Here is a 23,913-nt window from a genome sequence, read left to right on the forward strand (position 1 = left end):
AGAAAATATGAGTCAGTGTCATATTCATCAACAGGTTATATTTCACTTCATTCAAATTTAGTTCAATCAAACCCATATAATGACCATTTCATAAGATTTTCAGATGGTATTAAAAATGTAATTGATAGATTAAAATATGAACAGATTGACAATATCGAATTTTTGAATTTTGGTTTAAATATCCCGATGGAAAAAAGATTGAAGTTAAAGATAAAGCTGATACTATAACAAAAACAATTACAATGACCGATCCGGATAGTGGGAACAAAAAGAAATAAAACAAACGATAGAAACTGGTGAAAGGTCAATTATTATTGATTATGATTCAAAGGATTATTATTCGATAATGTTAATGCTTGAATATTAAATAGCCTTAACAAAGAATTTTTCAAGTGATATTTTATATTCATCAACTATTTTATTATAAATATCATTATATGTTAAATGAAGTTCAGTTGTTGTTCCGTTCTTTGATATCTTAATTGTGCTAATATCCTTTATAGGATTTATTTTTGCAACTGTTCCGCAGCATGAAACCTCATCATCTATGAAAAATTGAATCTTAACGTCTGAATCTTGAACATCACAAAGAATGGCGATAATGTGAATTAATGATTCATAAGGTAAAATAATTAAACCGGATTGATCAATTAAATTTATTATTGAATCATAATTATTAATTATTATATCACGGTAAATTTTCATTAATTCAGAATTAATGTCTATTTTATATGGGTTCTCGATGTTTGATGAAAGAGGCGGGGTATGTTGGATAAGTGGGAATTTCAACAGGTTCTTTACCGGGTTCAGATAAAATGATTGGGTCTCCATTCTCATGGTTTTCTTCATTCTCCTGTTTCGGTAAGTCACGAGTTAATAAATTTGGTTGAGTTGCTGACCTTGTTAGTTCAGGGCTAACATTAACTTTAACATTTTGAATAATTCGTGATTTATCATCATTTACGTTATAACCAACCGTAATCTCTGCTTTTGCGTTAGTGTTCTTTTGACTAGTGAAACGTCTTCTCATTTATATTCGAATAAAAAAAATATATTTAAACTTTTATTTTGCTGGAAGTTTTGAATCTATTATTCCCTGTATTTGTTCTTGAAGTTGATTTTTAGCTGTTTCATTGTAATTAATAGACCTAATATATTCATTAATTGCATTCTTATAATCATCTGATTTCTCAAATTTTCTTTTATCTAATTCCTTAACTAAATCACAAGTTAAACCTCGTTGCTGATATAATGGTTTCTTAATTAAATCTTTGAATGCTTGAGATAAAGCACCTGATGCAATTCTTGCTACTATAATTGGTTGGAATTGCTGTTTAAGTTCATCTTTAACATTTGCGAAAACTGGATCGAATAAAGCAACTTTAAAGAATTTCTTAGCTGAAATTTCAGGTCTAATATTTGCATATTGACCATCAAACTGGTTAGAATATCGTGGTAATCCATCCGGTCCCTCTTCAATAGCATTTAATTCTTCATTGAAATAAGAATATGGATTATAACGGTATGAATTAATTGGACCATTTTCACCTTCTCCAATGTATTGTTTAACAGCTTTTCCATTTTCATCAAATTGCATAGGATAACGTTCATTATATGCTTTACGTTTAGGATAATCAGTTATAGTTAATTTGTAACCATTTATGACTTTAATATTACCTTGACCATCAGTAACGAAAACTTCATTTATACCATCAGGTTTTCCATTTGGACCCGTAATGTCTGCTTCGTGTGCTTCCCAATTTGGACCTTGACGTTTGGCATATGCTTGAGCTTCTGGTAATGTTAAAACGTTTCTCATTTGTTTAACATCTTTTTGAAGACCAGCAACAATATGAACTAATTCTTTCATTCCATCAGGAACTTTCATAGTTCTATTATATGCACCCTTTTTGTTTGTTCCTTGTTTTAATGGAACCTGTAGAAGATTTGCCATTTCTGTCATGTTTAATTATAAATAAAAAATAAAAATTAATTATAAAAAGTTAATCAAATTTAACACTTCCTTTATTTAAATCAACTATTATTTTTCCATGTTCACCTAATTGCTGATATTGTGTGTAAAGTTCATTAATGCTCATTGGTAAATTCACTTGATAAAGCATAACGTTCAACTGTTGACGACTAAACCCACTGAAAATGAAAAGTGTTGATAGATTTGATTTAATGTTTGTGCTTAATGCTTTGAAATATTGAACAGCCATAAAGAATGAACACTGAATGTGTCGACATTGAGTTAATAACTGATTAAAATATGATTTCTCATTTGTTATTAGTTTTGATTTCACTGCATCATCTAGAAAAATGAGTGAATGCAAAAATTCTCTATCAAAATTTGAAATAGAAAGTGTTTCAAATAATTCACCCGTTGTTTATCAATAATTTTATCCTCTAATCCTTGCTTCTTGATTGTATTATATAATTCTTTATACATTAAAAAGTTTTTTAAATAATCTTCTGCTTCTTCTTGTGATAAATAAATAATTGGAATTTTGATTAAATGCTTTAAAGATTTAAATGTATCATCTGAAGGTGAACCTGAACGGTTGATATAAATTAACACATGTGAATAGGGGAAGTGTTAGCAATAATGATAATTTGTTTTAATATCGTTAATGTTTTACCCTTATTCTGTTTACCAATTGCTGCAGTGATTGAATTTAAATAACATTCAGAATATGGAATTTTCATTAATTTTTCCTTAGATAGAGCATTTCTATTATCACTCAATGCTTCATTAATCATATCATCTACGTATGTATTATATACTCCCGCTAATTCTTCATAAGGGGTGGATGAATTTAAATCCATTTAATCAAAAATAAATTTATAATTTTAAACATTTCTATTCATCAATATTTCATCATATGAACTTCTATACTGTGGTGGTGTACCTGTTGGATGATATTTCAAACCTTCGTCCGGTGTCCATGTCCAATATGTAGTCCTAGTAAACCAAACCTGAGGATGATTTGTCACCTTTGAACAGTAAGTGTCATTTTCACCCTGAATGATTGGATAAGCTTTCACTTGTACTGTAACTTGTGAGTTGAAAGTTTCTAATCCATCAAAGAATATACCCGCTCCATCACGTTGAACTGGAATAGTGCATAAGAATGAAGTTTGGTCTTTCCATGTTCTAGCTAATGGCGTGCCATTATCATCATTCAGTGGTCTAGTTAAAGAGTCCTCGTATTCTTCTGTGCATTCATTCACTCCATCTAAATCAGAAGCTTGAAGCATACGTGTAAAGAATATGTCACCCACTGTGGTCATCGCTTGATCGGGGAAGTTTCTGGAATCTATAGTGACCTGAAGACCTCGAAGCATTGGATTTTCTAAAACCGTTCTTTGCATTGCATTCTTTGGAAATGTTAACACAACATCTGTAACGTTATAAAGAGCGTATGAGAAATCTGAGCTAATACCTTCAGGAGTGATGCAACCTCCATTTAGTGAACGAACGTCAATATGTTGAGCTGGAATCATGAATGGATCTTCCTTACTAAATAAACGTGGTATTGCTTTAACTGATTCTTCAATTAAACCGTATCCTGGTGTAATACATTTATCCTCTAAAACTTCCATCTTTGTGCATGAAATAATAACGTCATCAACTGTTGCGTCAGCAGATGTAGCGGCTAAGCTTGTAATTAATTTGGCAGGAAGTCCGATTTGTTGGAATTTGCGATCATATTTATAAACATGATTCATAATCTTTTCATAATTTTCATCAGTTATCTTTTCATAAACGTAATTTTGTAAATCAGCAACTCTTAACGGGTCAACCTGACAAAATACTAAAGTATCCCTGAAAACATAATATTTAAGAATGATATCACCAAATGATTTAGGATAATCATCGAACGCCTGAAATGCTAACAAATCATTTACCGGAATAATCATATCAAAAGTGACATCAACTTCTTCATTTGCTCTCTTGAAAACTTCTGAGGGGTCAATATATTTACCACATACTGAGTTATCATATTTTGAACATTATTATATAACGAATGAACAAACTTTTTAACTTTCCTTTCTGATTTGGTTTATATGTTGCAAATGCGAAAGATTCACGGGCGCAATCCATCTGAAGATAACCGACATCACCTCTTTCGGTTTCTACTTCTAATTGTTTAAAGTTTTGATTTGATGATTTGTAACCAACGAATAAACGCATGCATTTAAAAGCGGCATCACATGTGAAAGCTTTATTTGAAACTAGAGTTGCTTTAACTTTGCGTTTAATATATGTGTCACCTAATTGATTCACATCATGAGCCGGATTTGTAATTCTTAAATGAGTTTGTTTATCATCAAAATATGGAGCATCAGAGTCATAGCATGAACTTTCAAGTTCTCTATAATATCTTCTACCATCATTCTTTGCGAATATTTCATTTATCTTTTCGAATGAATGAAACACATTTCCATTAATCAGTTTAGTGTTTGGCACCAAATAGTTAGTCGTCATTTATTAATAAATAAAAAATCAAAATTAAAAGATGAAAATGAATTTTTAATTTTAATGAAATAATCAACTATGGCTGCAGGTATATTTAAGAAACTGTGGGATAGAGTAAAAAGAGGAGCGAGTAAAGTTTGGGAAACATTGAAGAAGGGGGCAAATTGGATATATTAAGAATAAAGAAGCAATTAGTGACGTTGCTGAATCAATAACACCAAAAGCTGCCCCAATAAGAGAAATTTTAAATAAAGGAGAAAAAGTTTATCAAAGACTACAACCGATACTAAGATAAAAATAATTTTAAGCCGCTAAGCGGTGAGATGATCCATAGGATCTCATATTTATTTTTCCACTATCCACCTCCTATTTTATTAAGTATTCCTTCAGCTATTCCACCAATTGCGTTACCTGCTTGTGCTCCCATCGCCGGATTACCTGCTTTAGTACCTAATACTCCACCTATGATAGTTCCTGCCGTTTTCGCTACTGGTGCCAAAAAGTTTGCAATGGGTTTAATAATCTTTTTATGAACCCAACCCGCAGCTTTCTTAATTCCTTCCCATAATTTTTTAAAGAATCCTGCCGCCATTTCTGATTTAATATTAATTAAAAAATATATTTCATCACTTATATTCTAATTTTTATTTAATGATAAATGAAACCAATTTTAAAAATAAATGAAACAGAGGAGGAGGAAATTAATGAAAGTAAAGATGTTCAACAAAAAATAAACGTTGTTAAACCAATTACTGAAATAAAAATTTTTTCATCTGTTGAAGAATTTAATGACTATTATGCTAATAAAAAATTATTTGAAGAATTGACAACGTGTAAATTGAATAAAATGTTTAAAGTTGATGGATTCAAAATTTCAAAAATAAAAGGGGTGGTTAGTTTGAAATCTATTCCTCAATCAAGAATCACCTCATTAATGAAAATTGATGATTTAACAAAAAGAATAGAAGAGATTGAAGAAAGAATGAATCAAATAATTGATTTCATAAATTCAAATAATCATTAGCTTATTTTGGCTTTCATATTCATTTAATAATTCACAATCTTCATTTTTAAATTGAAGTTTAACCCATTCAGGATTTAAACAATGTTTAATTAATCGCGGAATATCTGACATCATCTATATATAGCTTCTTTTATAAAAGATAAAAAAATAAATTATTTTAAAATTAATGTTAATTTTTTAATGATTTATAAATAAATATATTTCAATGCATCATCTATATATAGATGTAACAAAAAAAGTCACACAACCCTTCAACATATACTACTATGATATTTTGTTAATTCTTGCAAGATTTAAGAATGCAAAATTATTGATTGAATCATACTTACTTAAAGCAAGAAAAACCTGTTCGTGTTCTTTGACATATATCAGGCGATCCATAATTATTTGCCTTGAAATTTGATTTATAAAAGCATCCAAGGATCTTATATCACATTAAGTGTCTATTCTTATTTATATTTAACAAGTGACATAAATAATTTTGATCCGATTTTTTATTTAGGGGCATTTATCAAAATTTAAGGTAGTCCCGATTTATTTGATATTACTGTAAATAACTTATTATAAATCAAAAGCAATATAAAAATACGATTCGATCGGAAATCTTTAATTCAAAATTTTTGTTGATTTGGTATCACAAAAAAATTGAATGTTAAAATAATCGTAATTATGATGATTTTAATTTAAATCTATAAGCACGAACGTATTATTTCTGCACCGATCTTGGTGGTCTTTTTACGATTCGTCATATGATGCTAATATTGCAAGGTCTAATGAATCTATTAATGGTGTTGATGGATATAAAAGTTACATCACGTATGGGAACTTTATTAAATTACAAAAAGATGGTGCAATCAGATTTGATGTCAGAAATAACCAAACAAAATGTCTAATTGAAGATTCATTATTTTATAAATGTTCAAATGACCAAACCAACTTTTCTATTGCAAATGGCGGTTCAATTTACTTTGCAAATGAAGGTCAATGTGTTCAATGCCGTGTTTGTTGTCGTGCCTCCAAAGTTTCAAAAAGTGGAATTCATAGCTTTACCGCAGTTACACAGAATTCTAAATCAAAAAATAGAATTGAAAGATGTTCGATTTCTCTTTGTGGAAAAATTAGTGGCGGAAAAAATACAATTTCAATGAATTATGGGGAAATTAAAATTAAATATTCAAATGTCAGTTATTGTAAGGCTGAAGATAGATCTCTTTATGATGTACGAAATCCTAGTACAGAATCCGAAATATCATATTCATATTTTTTAAATTCATCAAATCCCGGACTAGATTCTGCATTAATTAAATACTGCAATTCAAAAAATGGTAATAAAATTTATGAATGCAATTATATAAACAATGGAGGTCCTTCATCTGAATCTGAACTGATTAATTGTCAATCAACAAGTATTTTTATTCAACAAAGTTGCTTTTTTATGAATGAATTACCTTATTATTTCCGAACCATTTCTGAAACTGATAATATTACACTCGAATTTTGTTTTATTGATAACACAAATAGCTATGATGAAACAACAGTTCATATCAAAAGAACTTATAAATCAGGCGAAAGTATATGTGGCTTGCATAACCCTTTTAGGATTTTGACATTATCAACAATAGTATCAACAACGACAGAAGAAGAAGAGATTCTAGATGTTGATAAAAAAATATTGTCAATTAAAGAATTGATGGGAATAGACCCTCCTAGGCGAACACCAATGCGAACACCAGTGCCAATCATTACTCCCAAACCTCCAACTTTCATATCAACCATAATCGCGACAAATACCACTATTTTTTACACTCATATTATGACAGCTGATGACTTTGAGCCAGTTAAATGTTCATATGTTGTTCTCCCTAATGAGGAAACTGTAGATCCACATCCAATTAAACTTCACATTTCAGTGTTTTCATGCCCATTTATTTATTCAAAGTAAAATTATCATTTTTATTTTTCTGCGCATGTTACATCTGGATTTCTTAATTCTATTATCAATATTAATATTAATGTCTGTAGTAGTGAGAGTATGATAATCTTCTACTTTACAACTTGTTCATTTTATTCATTTTGAGTTATGAAGGAAATAAATAACTTTAACTATAAAATTGTATCAGAATACATATAACGCGATTGATTTATTTTTTGTAATTTTCGTCAAAAATGTATAAATTATAAATATACTGCATTGGTAGTATGTTACTATGATTTGTCATATCTGATTTTAGAAATATCAAAAAAAAAAAAAAAAAAAAAAAAAAAGGGAGTGGGGCTTCCAGGCACTTCGTGCCTTCTAGCCCTGAGGATGAATGAGTATAATGAAGTTTTTTTTTCTTGGGGTGAGCTTCCAGGCACTTCGTGCCTTCTAGCCCACATAAATGAAGTTTTTATTCGGAGGTCTTCCAGGAGCTTTTCACAAATTATATATGTTTTCATGTTTTGTCAAGACTTCTTCATCGTAAATGTTTTGTCAAGACTTCTTCATCGTAAATGTTTTGTCAAGACTTCTTCATCGTAAATGTTTTGTCAAGACTTCTTCATCGTAAATGTTTTGTCAAGACTTCTTCGTAAATGTTTTGTCAAGACTTCTTCGTAAAATCAGACAAAAATAATGTTTATGTTAGAATGTTAGATCTAACACGTTTTCTAACATGTTTTCTAACATCGTAGAAAACTCATGATTTCATCGTAAATGTTTTGTCAAGACTTCTTCATCGTAAATGTTTTGTCAAGACTTCTTCGTAAATGTTTTGTCAAGACTTCTTCATCGTAAATGTTTTGTCAAGACTTCTTCGTAAAATCAGACAAAAATAATGTTTATGTTAGAATGTTAGATCTAACACGTTTTCTAACATGTTTTCTAACATCGTAGAAAACTCATGATTTCATCGTAAATGTTTTGTCAAGACTTCTTCATCGTAAATGTTTTGTCAAGACTTCTTCGTAAATGTTTTGTCAAGACTTCTTCATCGTAAATGTTTTGTCAAGACTTCTTCGTAAATGTTTTGTCAAGACTTCTTCATCGTAAATGTTTTGTCAAGACTTCTTCGTAAAATCAGACAAAAATAATGTTTATGTTAGAATGTTAGATCTAACACGTTTTCTAACATGTTTTCTAACATCGTAGAAAACTCATGATTTCATCGTAAATGTTTTGTCAAGACTTCTTCATCGTAAATGTTTTGTCAAGACTTCTTCGTAAATGTTTTGTCAAGACTTCTTCATCGTAAATGTTTTGTCAAGACTTCTTCGTAAAATCAGACAAAAATAATGTTTATGTTAGAATGTTAGATCTAACACGTTTTCTAACATGTTTTCTAACATCGTAGAAAACTCATGATTTCATCGTAAATGTTTTGTCAAGACTTCTTCATCGTAAATGTTTTGTCAAGACTTCTTCGTAAATGTTTTGTCAAGACTTCTTCATCGTAAATGTTTTGTCAAGACTTCTTCGTAAATGTTTTGTCAAGACTTCTTCATCGTAAATGTTTTGTCAAGACTTCTTCGTAAAATCAGACAAAAATAATGTTTATGTTAGAATGTTAGATCTAACCTCTTTTCTAACCTCTTTTCTAACCTCATGAATTTTCATGAACTTTCTTTACAAAGTCTTTACGATGAAGAACTTTACAAAGTCTCAACAAAACATTGACAAGAAAGTTCATGAGAAAGACTTTACAAAGTCTTTACGATGAAGAACTTTACGAAGAAATCTCAACAAAGTCTTTACGAAGAAGTCTTGACAAAACATTTACGATGAAATCATGAAAATTCAAGAGGGTAGAAAACATGTTAGAAAACATGTTAGATCTAACATTCTAACATAAACATTATTTTTATTGAATTCCGTATGAAATTTCATGAGTTTTGTATGTTTTAGACCATGTTAGAAAACATGTTAGAAAACATGTTAGATCTAACATTCTAACATAAACATTATTTTTATTGAATTCCGTATGAAATTTCATGAGTTTTGTATGTTTTAGACCATGTTAGAAAACATGTTAGAAAACATGTTAGATCTAACATTCTAACATAAAATATATTTTTATTGAATTCCGTATGAAATTTCATGAGTTTTGTATGTTTTAGACCATGTTAGAAAACATGTTAGAAAACATGTTAGATCTAACATTCTAACATAAAATATATTTTTGGGTCATTTACACTCATTACGATGAAGAAGTCTTAACAAAGTCTTTACGAAGAAATCTCAACAAAGTCTTTATGAAGAAGTCTTGACAAAACATTTATGAAGAAATCTCAACAAAGTCTTTACGAAGAAGTCACAACAAAACATCTGTCAAAAACCGCTTTTTAACTTCACTTAAAATGCCACGTAAGCTACGTAAGAATATACGTAAGAGGAAGAGAGCATTGAAACATCCAATAGTAAAACTGACACCACAACAACAGTTGCAACAACAAATGCTGAATGACCCCACTATGTTGCAACAAATGTCAAGCAATCCTATGCTTTTAAACCGAGTTCTTGGTGCACAGAGTGGAGGTTTAAGAGCGGCACTTTTAGCGAAAATGGCAGGCTATGGTGGAGCTGCAGACGGAACAGCATATAACCCTCAAAGTCAAATGAATTTGAGTTCACTCAAAAATCAAATAACAGATGTCAAAAAGTCAAACATAGACATACAGAAGCAAATAAGTGAAAACGAAAAGAAACTAGAATATGACAGACACACAAAGAAACTCAATGAGTTAAACGTAGAGAAAAAGAAGAAAGAAGAACAACTGAAAGAACTAAGTACAGAGGAATATGCGAAAAAAGTGTCAGAAAAAGCAGCAGAAGTAGCAAAAATGGAACAAGATGTTATAAATTTGAAAAACCATACTACTCGATATAAAGTACTGAAAGATGAAGAGATAAAGCAAAAAGCCCTGAAGACATATATGGATAGCGATGAGTATAAAAAAGAAGTTGAAGCAAATGTAAAGGCAGAAAAACTTTTACAGTTGCAAAACCAAACCGTACAGTATGAAAACTTAGCACAAGAAAGTAAAAATAACGACGCGGCTATGCAAAAGGCAATGAAAAGTGCAGAATATATAAAAGCTAACAATGACTGGTTAGATGCCCAAGCCAACGCTAAAGCAGCCCAGCTTATAGGGTCAATAAGGACAAAAATACAAGCGGATGAAGACAGTTCAAATGAAGCTTTAACAAATGCTGACTTTAAGAACGCCTTCGAAGCTCTTCATAGTAAGGTGAAACAAGTGAACGACTTCTCATCTGGAAAGAAACTGAAGTCTGAAGGTTTCGACAAAGAGTTAAAAGAAGTAGCACAAAATATGACGAAAATAACAGATGCAGCAACGAGACAGGCAGTTCAAAGTGCCTATGACGCCGTTAGAGCAACTGTTGTGAAAAGTCAAGAAAAAGAGTTACAACAGACCAAAACAGACCTAGTAAATGCTTTCTTAAAAACGAAAAGTCAGGTAGGACATTACGCTGCAGATGGAACATATGTGCCAGCTGGTGGAACTTATATACCACCAAACCCTCCAAGAGAAGCACCTGCACCAGGACTACCTAGAACATTTACATCGTCACATGGACACAGACACAGGCATGCACAACAACCAGCACAACAACCACCTCCACAACCAGCACAACAACCAGCACAACAACCACCTCCACAACCAGCACAACAACCAACACAACAACCAGCACAGCAACCAACAGTTCAAAACCCTGCACAACAACCAACACAACAACCAGCACAGCAACCAACAGTTCAAAACCCTGCACAACAACAACCACAAACAGAGCAAGGACATAAAAGAAGTAGAGAACAAGGAAACCAAGAATTCTTAAAAATGCTGAAGGAAGAGTATGGTTACCCAGATACTATTGACTTTAGTGACAGATATAAAGAAGCTATTCGAAAGTTCAAGGATGGAAATACTGACCCGAACCTATTTAGCTTTATGGCTCAGCACCAAAACGGATATAATCTCAAACCTGGAAAATACAAGCTCGCTAAGGGATATGATTTAATAGCATATCATCCAAATGACATGGATGAATTTACTCCGAGATATTTGGTGTCAGAGATAAATGACAATTCAACTATCTTCATGAAACGCGTAAAAAATAGAGAAGGAACGAAAGAAGAAAGGGTTATGAATGCGGATGACTTAAATAGGGAACTTGTTGAAAACGGTCTCGGAATATATGAAATGCCAGCAGATGAGGTACAAGAAACTCCACAGGAAGAAGTTCAGATACAACCAGACATGGAAGAAATAGTTCAGCAACAACAGCTAGAAGAGCCTGAAGGAAACGAACAAGTCCTTCCTTTGGAAACTAACTTCACAGAACTAGATGAAGATTTGGAACAGCCGAAAAATCTTGACCCTCAACAAGAGTATGCGGAGAATATGGAATATTTCCAAGAGTCTAAAAAAAATTCGGCTGACATAGTAGAAGAATATCGAAAAATGTTTGCCGACATACAAAAGACTCCAACATCAGATGAAATATCCAGCATAGAATGGAAGAACTGAAAAAAAATGTACACAAATACAACAACCCTTTTTACTTACGAGCATTTAACGTTCAATCTTCGGATGAACTCGGTGAAAATAAAAGGTTAAATTTCAAGAAACATATAGAAATGAAACATTGTTTAAAGTTCATTCAGAACCTAACCAAGATGGAAACAAACCTACTTTTGTTTCTGCAGACGATGGAACTACAATGAGATGGGGTTCATAAAGCTAATCCAGATAGGTGGTTCATAACTTACAACCTCAATTCAAGAAGTTGTAGACGCAATGGAAGTGAATGGTGAACCAGATGTAGCTGGTATTTTCAGCGCGGCTTTAATGCCATTGAAAGATATGAAACATGCAGATATTTTGGACCAGTATGAAATGAACATGGCTGATGGAAATTAACACCTGACGTTCTAGAACATTTATCTCAAAGAACTACACAGAACCATAGAGATGGTATATTTGGTGAAGAGTTTAGAAAGACAGTTAGGGAGAGAGAAGGAAGAGAACCTATTGTACATGACCTTGCAAATGAAAGTTTGCAAAATGTCATAAAAACTTACTTTGCAGACAATGAACTGAGAAGGGATGAATATTTAAGAAAACTCAAATTGACAGTACCAAATGAAATGTTAGTATTGAAAAACATGTTCCTTGACAAAATAAAACCAACTACAGAAATAAACGACGCAAGACTGAAAGATTGGGTAAAAGCTTTCCCATTCACAAAAGATATAGTTGGTAACATGGAAAGAAAACCAGAATGGCTACAAAAACATATATTTGGAAACGAGCATATTCCATATGGACAGGCCTGTTTGAAGAGCTTGAACCGGAAACTCAGGAAAGAGTCATGCAAACAATACGCGAAGACTCAAATACAGACTATGACAAACTCTTTCTAGGATATAGGTTACCTGAGATGGGCGACCAGAGCCAAAAGGCAAAAAGGACATGGGAAATTTGCAACATACTAGATGAACATAATGCAAAGATGCAACAACTTCAAGCAGAGGGCAATGAAGGAAAAAGAAGAGTTAAAAACTCAGTCAGGAAGAAAGTAAAGCTTGGTCGGAGTGGGTTCTATTATGACATATAAATCCAACTATTCTATATTTTTACTCATATGAAATGTACGCCGCTCAGAATATAACGCCAACAGTTTTGGATGCTATGAATGGAAATGTTTCCGAATGGTATAACGAATGCGACAATGCCATTAGAAGGTCAGAAATAGTTCCTGGAACTTACGAATATACAACTGCTGTTTCTTATGGAAACGTAGGTGAGTTTGGAGAAGGTTCTTCAACAACAGTAGATATTGCTTGCGACAGGTTTCATATAATTTCTATTGACAACTCTTTCTTATACGTGGAACAAGACATTGAAATAAAACCTTCTGCCAAGTTGTCTGACAAGAAAGGTTGCAATGGAATTTTCTATGTCGGATACCAATATGCTCCAGAAGTTTTCATGGGATATAAGATATATTCTAACTCTGACTTAGTTCAACAGTAACATGGGCAAACTATGAATGGTTCGCTTTGAGAAACTCAGTACAACCACAAGCTAGAGAACAAACAGACCAGTATGCAACTATTGAGAAAATAAGAAGACTTGACCTAACGTTCCAGGAGTTTATGTTAACCTTTCTGGACAAACTGCAGCAGCAGTAACCAAAGTAAAACTGAAACTTAGAGTTCCTTTGTCATCTTTCCTCATCTTCAGGTTTTTAAGATACTTGCCAAACTGGGCAGGAAAAATTTCTATCGAACTTACTCCAAGCAAAAATAACTTAGTCATTGCACCAACACAAGACCCATTCACTCTTACAGAAGTAGTGGGAACAAATAAAATGTCATTCGCCGACTTTTGCAAAAACAAGTTGACTTAGACTTTGGTTTCTCAAACCTCAACACTGAAGTAAACTATTATTTCAATGCTGCTGGAGATGCTTGGGACCCAGTTAAGTTCACATGCGAAAAATTTGAATGCAAGAGAATAGAAAGCAGACTTGCAGTCTATATGTTGGACCCAGATATTCAAATGCTTTAGCTGCCAAATATATTGCAGTTCCACTTATGTTCCCTATACACCAAATATCTGTCAAAGACTTTGCAGGTGAAGTTGGAAACCAAAGTGCTGACCCAGGTGCAAGAACAGATATTGCTTTAACAACTGCAATGAAACATGCAGATACTATGTTTGTACTGTTCAGACGAACTATAAATGACTATTCTTGTTTCTACAACCCTGGTATTAAATATCATATAAACATAGATGGCAAATATTATCCAAGAGAAGAATATTCTACAGTTGAGGATATGAGGTCATACAACTTGACATTAGATGCTATGAACTTTAACAACAACTTCACAACAACCATTAACCCTGAAATGCAAAGTTCTATTATGCCATATGTGAAAGTATGGACCCATACAGGAGCTCAAAAAACTCAATATACAAATGGAGACCGTTCAAACTTTTGGCTTGGCATTCCATTTGCTGACTCAGAAGACTTTATGGGTGGTATTTCAACTGTTGGTACAGTTCAAATACAATATACTGGTGACAGAGACGGTCCAGATGAATTGAAAGCAAAGAAGTTTACAAAACCAATAGCACTTTTCACAGAAGATGCTCTTTTGAAGATTCGTTCGATGAAACCTGCTGGGGCTCCTCAGATTGGCATAACGACAGCTTCCATCGAGCAGATTTTGGCAGCAGGTCAGTAAGTTGTTCTTGAACTGACTTCTCTCCGTCAAATATTGACAGTACGCCAGTTTTGACATAAAATTGTATTATAAACTTACCTTTAGAAATATCTGTAAGTTTTGTTGTTATATTTTTGTCTGCTTCAAGAACTTTCACCATCTCGGTTATACCAACTTTCTTTGCTTTATGAAAATATTTTGGTTCAGCAAAGACTGCTATTCTATAACATTTTCCATTGTTTGTGTAAAGAACTATTCTATCAGTGTATTTGTATTGTTTGTGTGTGTAAACTTTGTTTTGCTTCAATTCGAAGAGATACTCAAATACGTCCATCTTTTTATTCTAAGTAAAATGTCATTTCCGAAAAATAGAAGCGTAAGTGTTTCAAAAGGTTTAATGGCGATGGCAGATGTGAAGTTAAATTCACCAACTCAAACAAACAGTCAAAGTGTTGTTGTCAATGTCAAAGAAAGAGATGTTGAAGTGGGGAAACCATACGAAGACGAAGATGGTATAACAATAGTTCCTGTAAAAGAACAACCAACATATCCTGAAGTTAGCAGAGACTTAAGTTCTGTTGCAGATATTCGAAACGACTACCAACAACTTAAAGACAAACTTAAAACTCAGGAGAAGATTTGTCAAGCTTTAGGTATAATGTTAAACTTGGTCGAACACAACCCTGTAAAAGTGAACTCATATGTCATCGCACCTCATGAAATTTTGAAAGAACTATTGAAACTTTTGACAGAGGCAGACGATATAAACATCAAAGAAATAGAACCCGACGTTAGTTGCTGTGGTGTTTCATATAATGTCATTGACAAGATATACGTTATGAAAGGAGGTGAAACGTTGAACTTAAAATATAGTTTCCCAGACGTCATAAAAATATTTGACGACCACAACATTTCATTAAAATTTACTTGCTAAGTAAATGGCAGAAGACATAGTGGTTTATACTATTACGACTAAAAACCCTGAGTCATATAATTCTATAACAACAAACTTACAAAGTCCTCAAGGACGATATTGTAAACTAACTTTAAACACAATGACGACTAAAGCCTGTTTTGCTCTTTTGACACCAGAAGACTTTGTTGTTGTGAATGGTAAAAAATACTTCTTTGAAGATACTTACTCAGATATACCACCAACAGGTTTTGTTGACTTATTTAATACTTTAAGGACGGATGTAACATGTGCTGCAACTAGAGCAGGTTTCATTATGTTTGGATGTCCGACTGAGTTTACTATAAACGATATGAGCTATAATACAAAACTTATATCTGGTTTTTACTACCAACAGTTTCCTATAACAGGAAAAGGTGTCATACAAGGTTTGTCTGTTCCATTGACTTTAAGTACACCTATTTTATATATTGTTTCAAACTTAGGTTCAAAGTGTTATTCGAATGTCGACAGAAACTACTATGACCAAAAGATACTCATGCGTATAAACAACACTTTCTCTGCTGGTTTGCCTATTGTTCATTCGAATGCAGAGTTTTCAGCTTTAGTAAACTCAAACACTTTAGCAAACATAAACTTAACCTTAGTTGACGCAAACTTTGTTCCTGTAAAACTTTTATGTCCTATGTATTTGTCAATGACGGCAGAAAGTTTCGAATTGGAAGATGCAACTGGTGAAAGTATTGTATTACAAGAACAACTTCAACAACAAATAGCTCAAGAACAACAAATAGCTCAAGAACAACAAATGCAACAAATAGCTCAAGAATAAAAAAAATATTTTTTTTTATTTTTATAAAAATGTACAGAATAGATGTTTCAGATTTTTATGACTTCCAAGCATTCAGAAATATGTGTCCATTTAGAGACTATAACAAAGCAGTCGAGAATTTGAAACGTTTAGTCATTTATGTCGACTCTGCCCCAGAATGTTATGTCATGAAAGAATGGGATGTTGTCTTTAACAAACCAAGAGCGACAATAGTGTCAGAACAAGAATGTAGACAGAAACTTAAGAAAATAAAAGTCGTACAAGTTGGCATGAAGATGTTAGATGCTTGGGATATCTTATTGTCAAAACTTGAAGATTTTTCAGTTCGAGGTATAAAGTTCTATACACCTTCTCCAAACTTCTATTCTATCTTCACTGGATATAAATACGAACAAGTAGAATGGAAAGAAAATATTATAGAAGCTTGGTTAGACCATGTCAAAGAAATTATATGCAATGGAAACGAAAGAGTCTATGAGTATATCTTATGTTGGTTTGCAAACATCTTACAACATCCAAGTGCTAAAAATGAAACTGCTCTCATTATAATTGGAAAACAAGGAACAGGTAAGAATACTTTCTTTACAGATATTTTGTGCAAACTGTTAGAGGGCTATTCGAACCCTAATATGACAAACTTAGAAAACATCTGCGGTAAATTTAACTCTTCAATAGAGAATATGAAACTTATAGTATGTAACGAACTTCAAAGTATAGATACAACAAAAGTTTTGAACTCGGATGCTTTGAAGAGTCTTATAACAGACAAAGTTGGAGTTGTTGAAAGAAAATATAAAGACCAAAGAGTTTGTGAAAATGTTGCAAATTTCATTATGGTTTCAAACAACGCCGTTCCGATGAAGTTAGAAAGTTCTGACAGAAGATATGTAGTTGTCAGAACGTCAGATTCTCATATGCAAGATACAGAATATTTTGACGACTTAGCAGAAACTTTGACACCTAACTTTTACAACCACTTGTTCTCATATTTTATGACATTAGATATTTCAAAGTTCAATCCAAGACAAATTCCACATACCGAAGAAAGACAAACATTGTTAGAAGCAAACAAGAGTGTATATGAACTGTTTATAGATGAGACTAACTTTGAGTGTTTAGATGAAAGGTCATTGTACGATTCATATAAACAATATTGTCAAGAGTATGGTTATATGGCAGCTTCTAAACGTACATTCTTGGCAAATGTCAAAAATCTTTTAGACATACAGAACGGCGTATATACAAAGAAAAATTTTTCTGAGTAAATTTAAAAAAAATATATATTTTTATTTTATTTGAAATGTACGCTGAGTTTGTTGGAGAAGACCGTTGGGAAACTTGTTTGTTAGATGAGAAATATGAAATTCACTGTTGTGAGTCATTTGAAGTCAGAAACAAAAAGACAAAAAGAGTTTTAAGCGAATGGGAGCGAAATGACGGATATGCTCTTATGAAGATGGGTGGAAAAAACTATTTTAAACATATTGTCATTGCAACTCATTTTATACCGAACTCTAACAATCTACCTTTTGTAGACCATATAAACCATATAAGAAATGACAATAGACTTGAAAACTTACGCTGGGTCACTTGTTCTGAAAACAATAAGAACATAGGCAAAATTGGAGATATTGTATTCGAATTTGTCGACAAACTAGAAGACGAAGCAATTGAAATTACAGACTATGGTAAGCATACGTTGGAGTTTTACTACTATAGCGAAGAACAAGACTCTTTCTACTTTTATACCGGCGTAAACTATAGAAAATTACAAGTATGTTTTACTAAGGCGGGCTATGCTTATGTAAACGCTAGAGATACAGATGGAAAATACGTTAGACTATATCTTAACAAATTCAAGAAGCTATATGGCATACCATTTTAAAACGTTTTTTAAAAAAAAAAATTTTTTTATCCGATAGAAAAGATGACGAAATTCATCTCAGTAAATAAGTACATGACAGAAGTCAAAGATAAGTTAGCTCCATTCATATATTTGAATGTTTACTTCTACCATTTTGAAAAGTCTACATTTGACAAAGTTTGGAACATCGAACCAGTTAAGTTTGCTATTGTGACTAAAAATGGTGCGAAATTTGAAGACTTAGACATAGAAGGTTTGTTAACAGTCAAAGAAAGTTTTGACAGAAGGTTCTCAAACCTTAAAGAAGGCAAAGCATACAAACTTGTTATACCTTATGAACCAAAGAAAGCAGACGACTATGAATATTATGAGTCTAAGATAGTTGAAGTTCAAGGTAAATTAGGTAAAAAGATTTTAGAGTCTAAGCCAGTGTTTACTCCTAAAGAGGAAGAGAACATTGACATTGACCCAGAAATGTTCTAAAAATAAAATTTTATTTTTACATGTCATATCTCACCTTCTCTGGAACTGGTTCAGGTTCTTTCTTCTCTTCTTCTACTTTCTTTTCTTTCTTTTCTCTCTTCTTCTTCTTCTCTGGTGGAGTTATGTCAAACTTCTCAGAACCATATTTCTGTAAAAGTTCTTTGTCCTTTAATAGCTCATCTATTCTGTTTCCTATTTCATCTTCAAGAACAGCGCATGTGTCTTCTTTGCATTCTAAGAACTTTTGTTGGACTTCATCTTTCCAATCGGTGTCATCTCTGTCAACAAGTCTGTCATTGACAAACTTAAAGACTTCTCTGCCTAATGTTTTATGGTTCTTGTCATATTCCCAGAAACAGAACTTTAGAACAAATTCACCTTTCTTGTTTACACTATGTAAGATTTTATGGTCGACAGATGTTTTGCTGTCAAAAAGTTTGTCTCGAATATAGATAGCGAAATCGCTAGACATTTTCAAAAAGATAAAAATTTTAATTTTTCTAAAAATATGTTAGAAAAAAAGTTTGCTGACATTGACAAGAAATTTGAGAATGTTTTAAACAAGAACAAGAGGAAGTTAGAAAATGCTCAGATAAAACCTATACATGACAAGTTCTTATTTGCTCAGAATGGTATAACAGGTCTAATCGCACCACCTGGGTCGGGTAAGACTTTCACTTATCTTAAAATGGCTGCACAACAACAAGAACTAGATGAGAAGAACCCATTCTATGAGTTAGTAGTCATTTGTTCGACTTCTGGTCAATTTGACCAAACCGTAAATTCGTTCAAAGATATTATAAAGAAGTCTAAGTTAGTATGTATAAAGGATACTGAGTTGTTAGATTGGATAAAGAAGTACCAAAGAAGAGTTTTGAAGTACAATGCTATAAATGAGTATATAAACTCGAAGTTTAAAGACCCAAATGAGGAAATGCAGAGAATATTAGAGAAGAAACACTTCAGAAACAAACAGAAAGAGATAGAATACATTTCGAAGAAATTGCAATCTTACGATTGGAAGACATACCCTCATAGATGTCTTCTTATCTTAGATGATTTCGCCTCTCATCCTTTGTTAAAGAATAGAGAACAAGATATGTGTCGAATTCTTAAGAAACTTAGGCACTTTAACATCTCAGTTGTCATTTGTGTACAGACAGCAAAGAGTTTAAGTAAGGATGTTAAAAGAATACTTACTGACATCATACTTTTCCCTGGATTGTCCGAAGACGATTTCATGGAACTTATGAAAGAGTCCATGGCAGGTAAGTTTGACAGACATGAACTATGGGAGAAGTACAAAGTCATACAAGACCCTCATACTTCTTTCAGAATTCACATCTACGCGAACAAAGTTCAAATTGTAAAAAGTCAAGCTTGAAAAATAAAGAGTTTTGGCGACCAGGGTTTCTTACCTACTCGCTGTTCTTCTCTCGGTTTTCATACGGAATTCAATAAAAATAATGTTTATGTTAGAATGTTAGATCTAACATGTTTTCTAACATGTTTTCTAACATGGTCTAAAACATACAAAATTCATGAAATTTCATACGGAATTCAATAAAAATAATGTTTATGTTAGAATGTTAGATCTAACATGTTTTCTAACATGTTTTCTAACATAACTATTTACAAGCGTTTTACATGGTATATGTTGCGATGGTTCATGACTCTAAACAATTTCGTAGCTTCTATTTCTTCTGTCAGTACATCGAATGTTTTAACGATACCGAAAGTTTCTTTATACTTCTTCTTGACGTCAGATAGAAGGAAATCGTCAGCTGTTGGATAGTTTTTGTTTAGAAATGTCAACATGTCCATTTTATCTTCTGCTGGTTTCTCTGCTTCTTTCTTTAAATCTGCATAGTCGTTTCGCATACGTTCTATCTCTTTGACGGAGTAGTTATATTTCCTCATTGCTGCTTTACATTTAGAACATTGTGGGTTCATTTTTGCGTTATATTCTGAAACCTTACCTGCTAGTATGACTAAGGCGTCAATGGTTTTCTTCATCTCGAACATAGCGGGTTTTATTTGTTCGTTCCATACCTTACCCCTACTATCTTTATCTCTTATTTCCCAAACACATTTTGCAACTAATGAAACAAAGTTGTCGTAGGTCTTAAATTCTTCGGATTTGTAAAGGTCAGAGATGTTCTTATATACCATGTCGCAGTCTTTGTCCATGACTTTGTGGTTGCAATGAAATCCAAGGAATTCATAATTTACCTTTCGTATGAACTTCTTTATTTCTACTGAGTCAGTTGCTTTGACTTCTATTTCGTCAAATTCGGGAATGGTTAGTTTTTGTTGTTGGATTTCAGGCAATTTGGGTAAATGGTCAATAATGTCCTGCATTTCATAAAGATACTGTTCATTTGTTTCATCTTTCGCACTACAGTCTAAATTACTTGTTAAAAGTTCTTGCTTTATCTTCTGGATTTTTGTTTCGAAAGTATATGAAGAAGGAATGAAGCTTTTCATCTCTACTAACATTGAAGTTGGGTTCATGACTAACGAGTTTGGTGCTGTTGTTGCTAACATGTTCTTACAATAAAAATAAAAAATATTTTTTTAAAAAAACCAACTTTATTTTTTATTTCGGGAAAATTCATGATTTTCGAGAGTTTTAGACCATGTTAGAAAACGTGTTAGAAAACATGTTAGATCTAACATTCTAACATAAACATTATTTTTGGTGTAAATTTCATGAAAATTCAAGAGTTTTAGACCATGTTAGAAAACGTGTTAGAAAACATGTTAGATCTAACATTCTAACATAAACATTATTTTTGGTGTAAAACTCATGACAAATTCAAGAGTTTTCTACGATGTTAGAAATGAGGTTAGAAAACAGGTTAGATCTAACATTCTAACATAAACATTATTTTTGGTGTAAATTTCATGAAAATTCAAGAGTTTTAGACCATGTTAGAAAACGTGTTAGAAAACATGTTAGATCTAACATTCTAACATAAACATTCTCGTCAAATACAAAAAAATACAAAAAAATGACACTAACTTTATTTTCTGACTTTCACAAAAGACCAAAAATATACGCTTTACATGTATTTTTCAGCAACTTCGTCAAATAATTTTATAGCACTATCTATCTCATCTACTTCAAACGTTTCTTTACCTTTCGTGGGAGCACCATACATCTTCTCAAACTTTTCAAGTAGTTCTGTTTCAGCAGCTCTCATATCGTTAACAAACACAACCTTAACTCTATTGACTGTACTGTCATATCTTTGAGTTATATTATATGTTCTTCCTATCTTATATCTCTTTGTATTGAAGTCCTTCGGTTTCTGAACGATGTAAAGTAAGCCCTCACTGCAACGTTCCGTATCGAATGAACCATATGTTATGAAATTATATCCAACAACTGGGTCAATCCATAACAAAACTATCGGTATAAGACTTTTGTCAATGAGATATGCTGTAGTTCCATAGAATCTTACCGATATCATAAGCTCAGGATTTCTTGTCAAAATTTTCTGAGTTGAAGCAATTCCAACCCAATGCCATGTTTTCTTTCCAGATGGAGATATAATGTCTGACAAAGAATATTTGTTGTATTTCTTTGAGTATCTTACGTTTAAATCACCTATTCTAACCACTTTGGTGTCATTGTCTATCTTTTTAACTGTTTCAAACTCAATGTTTAACATATCCTGTTCTTACATACAAAATAAAAAAAAATATTTTAATAAAACTAACTTTATTTTTTCTATCTTAAGGAATTTCATGAAAATTCACCTGTTGAATTTTGTATAAAAAGCAACCCGCTGTTTTCCGACGGTTGCTATATTCTTCACAAAATGCTTGTTTTGAGGTCGAGCCACTTTTGGCTCCACCTCTTTTTTCAACCAAAACTCATTTTTCAATACTTTTTCAGCACTTCTCCGTAGTTATATATGAAAGACAATTCGAGATAAAAGTCGTAGTACAATGGAACAATATGTTGCACACCATTTGTTGTGAACCAAACTTGAAAGTCAGAGAAACTGTTACTAGGTGGTTCGTAGAATTTAGAAGCAAAGTCATAAAAGTCCTTACCAATACAAAAAAACTATTGTTGCTTGAACTGAAACTTGCATGACACATAACATTTTGAGGGTCAAACACGTTTCTATAAACTGTCAAATCTGTTGGTGGGCGTATAAACCAGAACGGACCGTCAGGTGGTAATGGTTCGTTCTGGTTTAGTAACCGAAGAAATTGTGCCCAAGAACGTTTGTCTACTTGCCAAAATAAAAACTGTGTATCTCTTGGAGGGTTATTTTCAATCCTTTGAAATGAAACTGTGGAGTTCATCTTGTCATATTCTAGTTTCAGATAGTATGTTCCATTTAGTAAAGAATCGTATTTTTCTTGAAATTCCCAGTAGTATTTGTTTATTTGAGTTTGAAAGTCATTTAGAGTCTTCTCAAGACTTTCGTCTGAACGAACCGTAAAGATTCTCATTTCGTCAAATTTGTCTAGTAGACCGTCAGAAGCTCTATACTGACCATGAAAATATACTGCAAACATAAACGCGTTAGTTCTTTTTGAAAACAAAACTCTTCTAAATCCTATTGCCTTTGCATCTGAAGGACTTTGAAGCCAACGAATTGGAAAGTCAAAGCGGTAGGAGCCGGATGAAATTTCTTCATCTGATATAGTCCTACCAGCGTTTGTAAAGATATAGTCTAACGGTTTTGTATCTGCTACTTTTGTTCTTTGTTTTTCAACCTGAAACATTTAATATATGTAAAAATATACTGTTTTAAAATAGTATGCCATTTCATATTTCTCATCTAACAAACATGTTGTCTGACTGCTTGAGGGTTAGGTTGGTACCATTCGAACTTGACACTTACAATTCCTTCAATTGCATTCAGGATGTCTGAGTCGGAATCAAACATTTGTTCTCTCTTTGTAGTCTTGAAAGCGTCAAGAAGTTGTGCGGCTGTTGTGACATTGCCATGCGCATAGTAAATGTGACCATCTAAATCTGTTACGGTTAGTCTGAGATTGTATCCTTTCTTATTTCCGTCTTGTATGGCAGCAAGTACACCCATGAAGCCTTCTTT

The 23,913-nt window shown here is 32.5% G+C and overlaps 13 protein-coding genes and 1 pseudogene across 14 annotated transcripts, besides 2 other annotated features; 11 read left to right on the forward strand and 3 right to left on the reverse strand.

Moving 5' to 3' along the window:
* Positions 1 to 3,429: part of a mobile genetic element that runs on past the window's edge.
* Positions 1,606 to 1,963, reverse strand: TVAGG3_0547940 (uncharacterized protein; the record flags this gene model as incomplete). The annotated part of the gene is made up of 1 exon (XM_051238070.1): positions 1,606 to 1,963. A coding segment is annotated over one exon (358 nt), but the record flags the coding sequence as incomplete, so codon positions are not given.
* A 3,513-nt stretch (positions 3,430 to 6,942) lies between the features above and the next one.
* Positions 6,943 to 7,449, forward strand: TVAGG3_0547950 (uncharacterized protein; the record flags this gene model as incomplete). The annotated part of the gene is made up of 1 exon (XM_001315835.1): positions 6,943 to 7,449. The coding sequence occupies one exon, from the start codon at positions 6,943 to 6,945 to the stop codon at positions 7,447 to 7,449; it is 507 nt and encodes a 168-aa protein (XP_001315870.1).
* A 296-nt stretch (positions 7,450 to 7,745) lies between these two features.
* Positions 7,746 to 23,913: part of a mobile genetic element that runs on past the window's edge.
* Positions 9,843 to 10,136, forward strand: TVAGG3_0547970 (protein of unknown function, DUF4106 family; the record flags this gene model as incomplete). Its single annotated transcript, XM_051238071.1, has 1 exon — positions 9,843 to 10,136. A coding segment is annotated over one exon (294 nt), but the record flags the coding sequence as incomplete, so codon positions are not given.
* TVAGG3_0547980 lies at positions 10,818 to 12,436 on the forward strand (annotated as a pseudogene). The gene has a single exon. A coding segment is annotated over exon 1 (1,619 nt).
* TVAGG3_0547990 (uncharacterized protein) lies at positions 13,158 to 13,544 on the forward strand (the record flags this gene model as incomplete). Its single annotated transcript, XM_051238072.1, has 1 exon — positions 13,158 to 13,544. One exon carries the CDS (start codon positions 13,158 to 13,160, stop codon positions 13,542 to 13,544), a length of 387 nt encoding a protein of 128 aa, XP_051095896.1.
* On the forward strand, positions 15,138 to 15,674 carry TVAGG3_0548000 (protein of unknown function, DUF4106 family; the record flags this gene model as incomplete). The annotated part of the gene is made up of 1 exon (XM_051238073.1): positions 15,138 to 15,674. One exon carries the CDS (start codon positions 15,138 to 15,140, stop codon positions 15,672 to 15,674), a length of 537 nt encoding a protein of 178 aa, XP_051095897.1.
* On the forward strand, positions 15,679 to 16,485 carry TVAGG3_0548010 (uncharacterized protein; the record flags this gene model as incomplete). The annotated part of the gene is made up of 1 exon (XM_051238074.1): positions 15,679 to 16,485. The coding sequence occupies one exon, from the start codon at positions 15,679 to 15,681 to the stop codon at positions 16,483 to 16,485; it is 807 nt and encodes a 268-aa protein (XP_051095898.1).
* Positions 16,515 to 16,963, forward strand: TVAGG3_0548020 (uncharacterized protein; the record flags this gene model as incomplete). The annotated part of the gene is made up of 1 exon (XM_051238075.1): positions 16,515 to 16,963. A coding segment is annotated over one exon (449 nt), but the record flags the coding sequence as incomplete, so codon positions are not given.
* Positions 17,166 to 17,750, forward strand: TVAGG3_0548030 (uncharacterized protein; the record flags this gene model as incomplete). Its single annotated transcript, XM_051238076.1, has 1 exon — positions 17,166 to 17,750. One exon carries the CDS (start codon positions 17,166 to 17,168, stop codon positions 17,748 to 17,750), a length of 585 nt encoding a protein of 194 aa, XP_051095900.1.
* Positions 17,786 to 18,370, forward strand: TVAGG3_0548040 (His-Me finger endonucleases family; the record flags this gene model as incomplete). Its single annotated transcript, XM_051238077.1, has 1 exon — positions 17,786 to 18,370. One exon carries the CDS (start codon positions 17,786 to 17,788, stop codon positions 18,368 to 18,370), a length of 585 nt encoding a protein of 194 aa, XP_051095901.1.
* On the forward strand, positions 18,413 to 18,743 carry TVAGG3_0548050 (protein of unknown function, DUF4108 family; the record flags this gene model as incomplete). Its single annotated transcript, XM_051238078.1, has 1 exon — positions 18,413 to 18,743. A coding segment is annotated over one exon (331 nt), but the record flags the coding sequence as incomplete, so codon positions are not given.
* TVAGG3_0548060 (uncharacterized protein) lies at positions 18,849 to 19,304 on the reverse strand (the record flags this gene model as incomplete). The annotated part of the gene is made up of 1 exon (XM_051238079.1): positions 18,849 to 19,304. The coding sequence occupies one exon, from the start codon at positions 19,302 to 19,304 to the stop codon at positions 18,849 to 18,851; it is 456 nt and encodes a 151-aa protein (XP_051095903.1).
* Positions 19,341 to 20,216, forward strand: TVAGG3_0548070 (protein of unknown function, DUF4106 family; the record flags this gene model as incomplete). The annotated part of the gene is made up of 1 exon (XM_051238080.1): positions 19,341 to 20,216. The coding sequence occupies one exon, from the start codon at positions 19,341 to 19,343 to the stop codon at positions 20,214 to 20,216; it is 876 nt and encodes a 291-aa protein (XP_051095904.1).
* TVAGG3_0548080 (organellar and viral DNA polymerase type B) lies at positions 20,465 to 21,379 on the reverse strand (the record flags this gene model as incomplete). The annotated part of the gene is made up of 1 exon (XM_051238081.1): positions 20,465 to 21,379. One exon carries the CDS (start codon positions 21,377 to 21,379, stop codon positions 20,465 to 20,467), a length of 915 nt encoding a protein of 304 aa, XP_051095905.1.

The sequence above is a fragment of the Trichomonas vaginalis genome, chromosome II (assembly GCF_026262505.1).
Source record: "Trichomonas vaginalis G3 chromosome II, whole genome shotgun sequence".
In the NCBI taxonomy this organism is placed as follows: Eukaryota; Parabasalia; order Trichomonadida; family Trichomonadidae; genus Trichomonas; species Trichomonas vaginalis.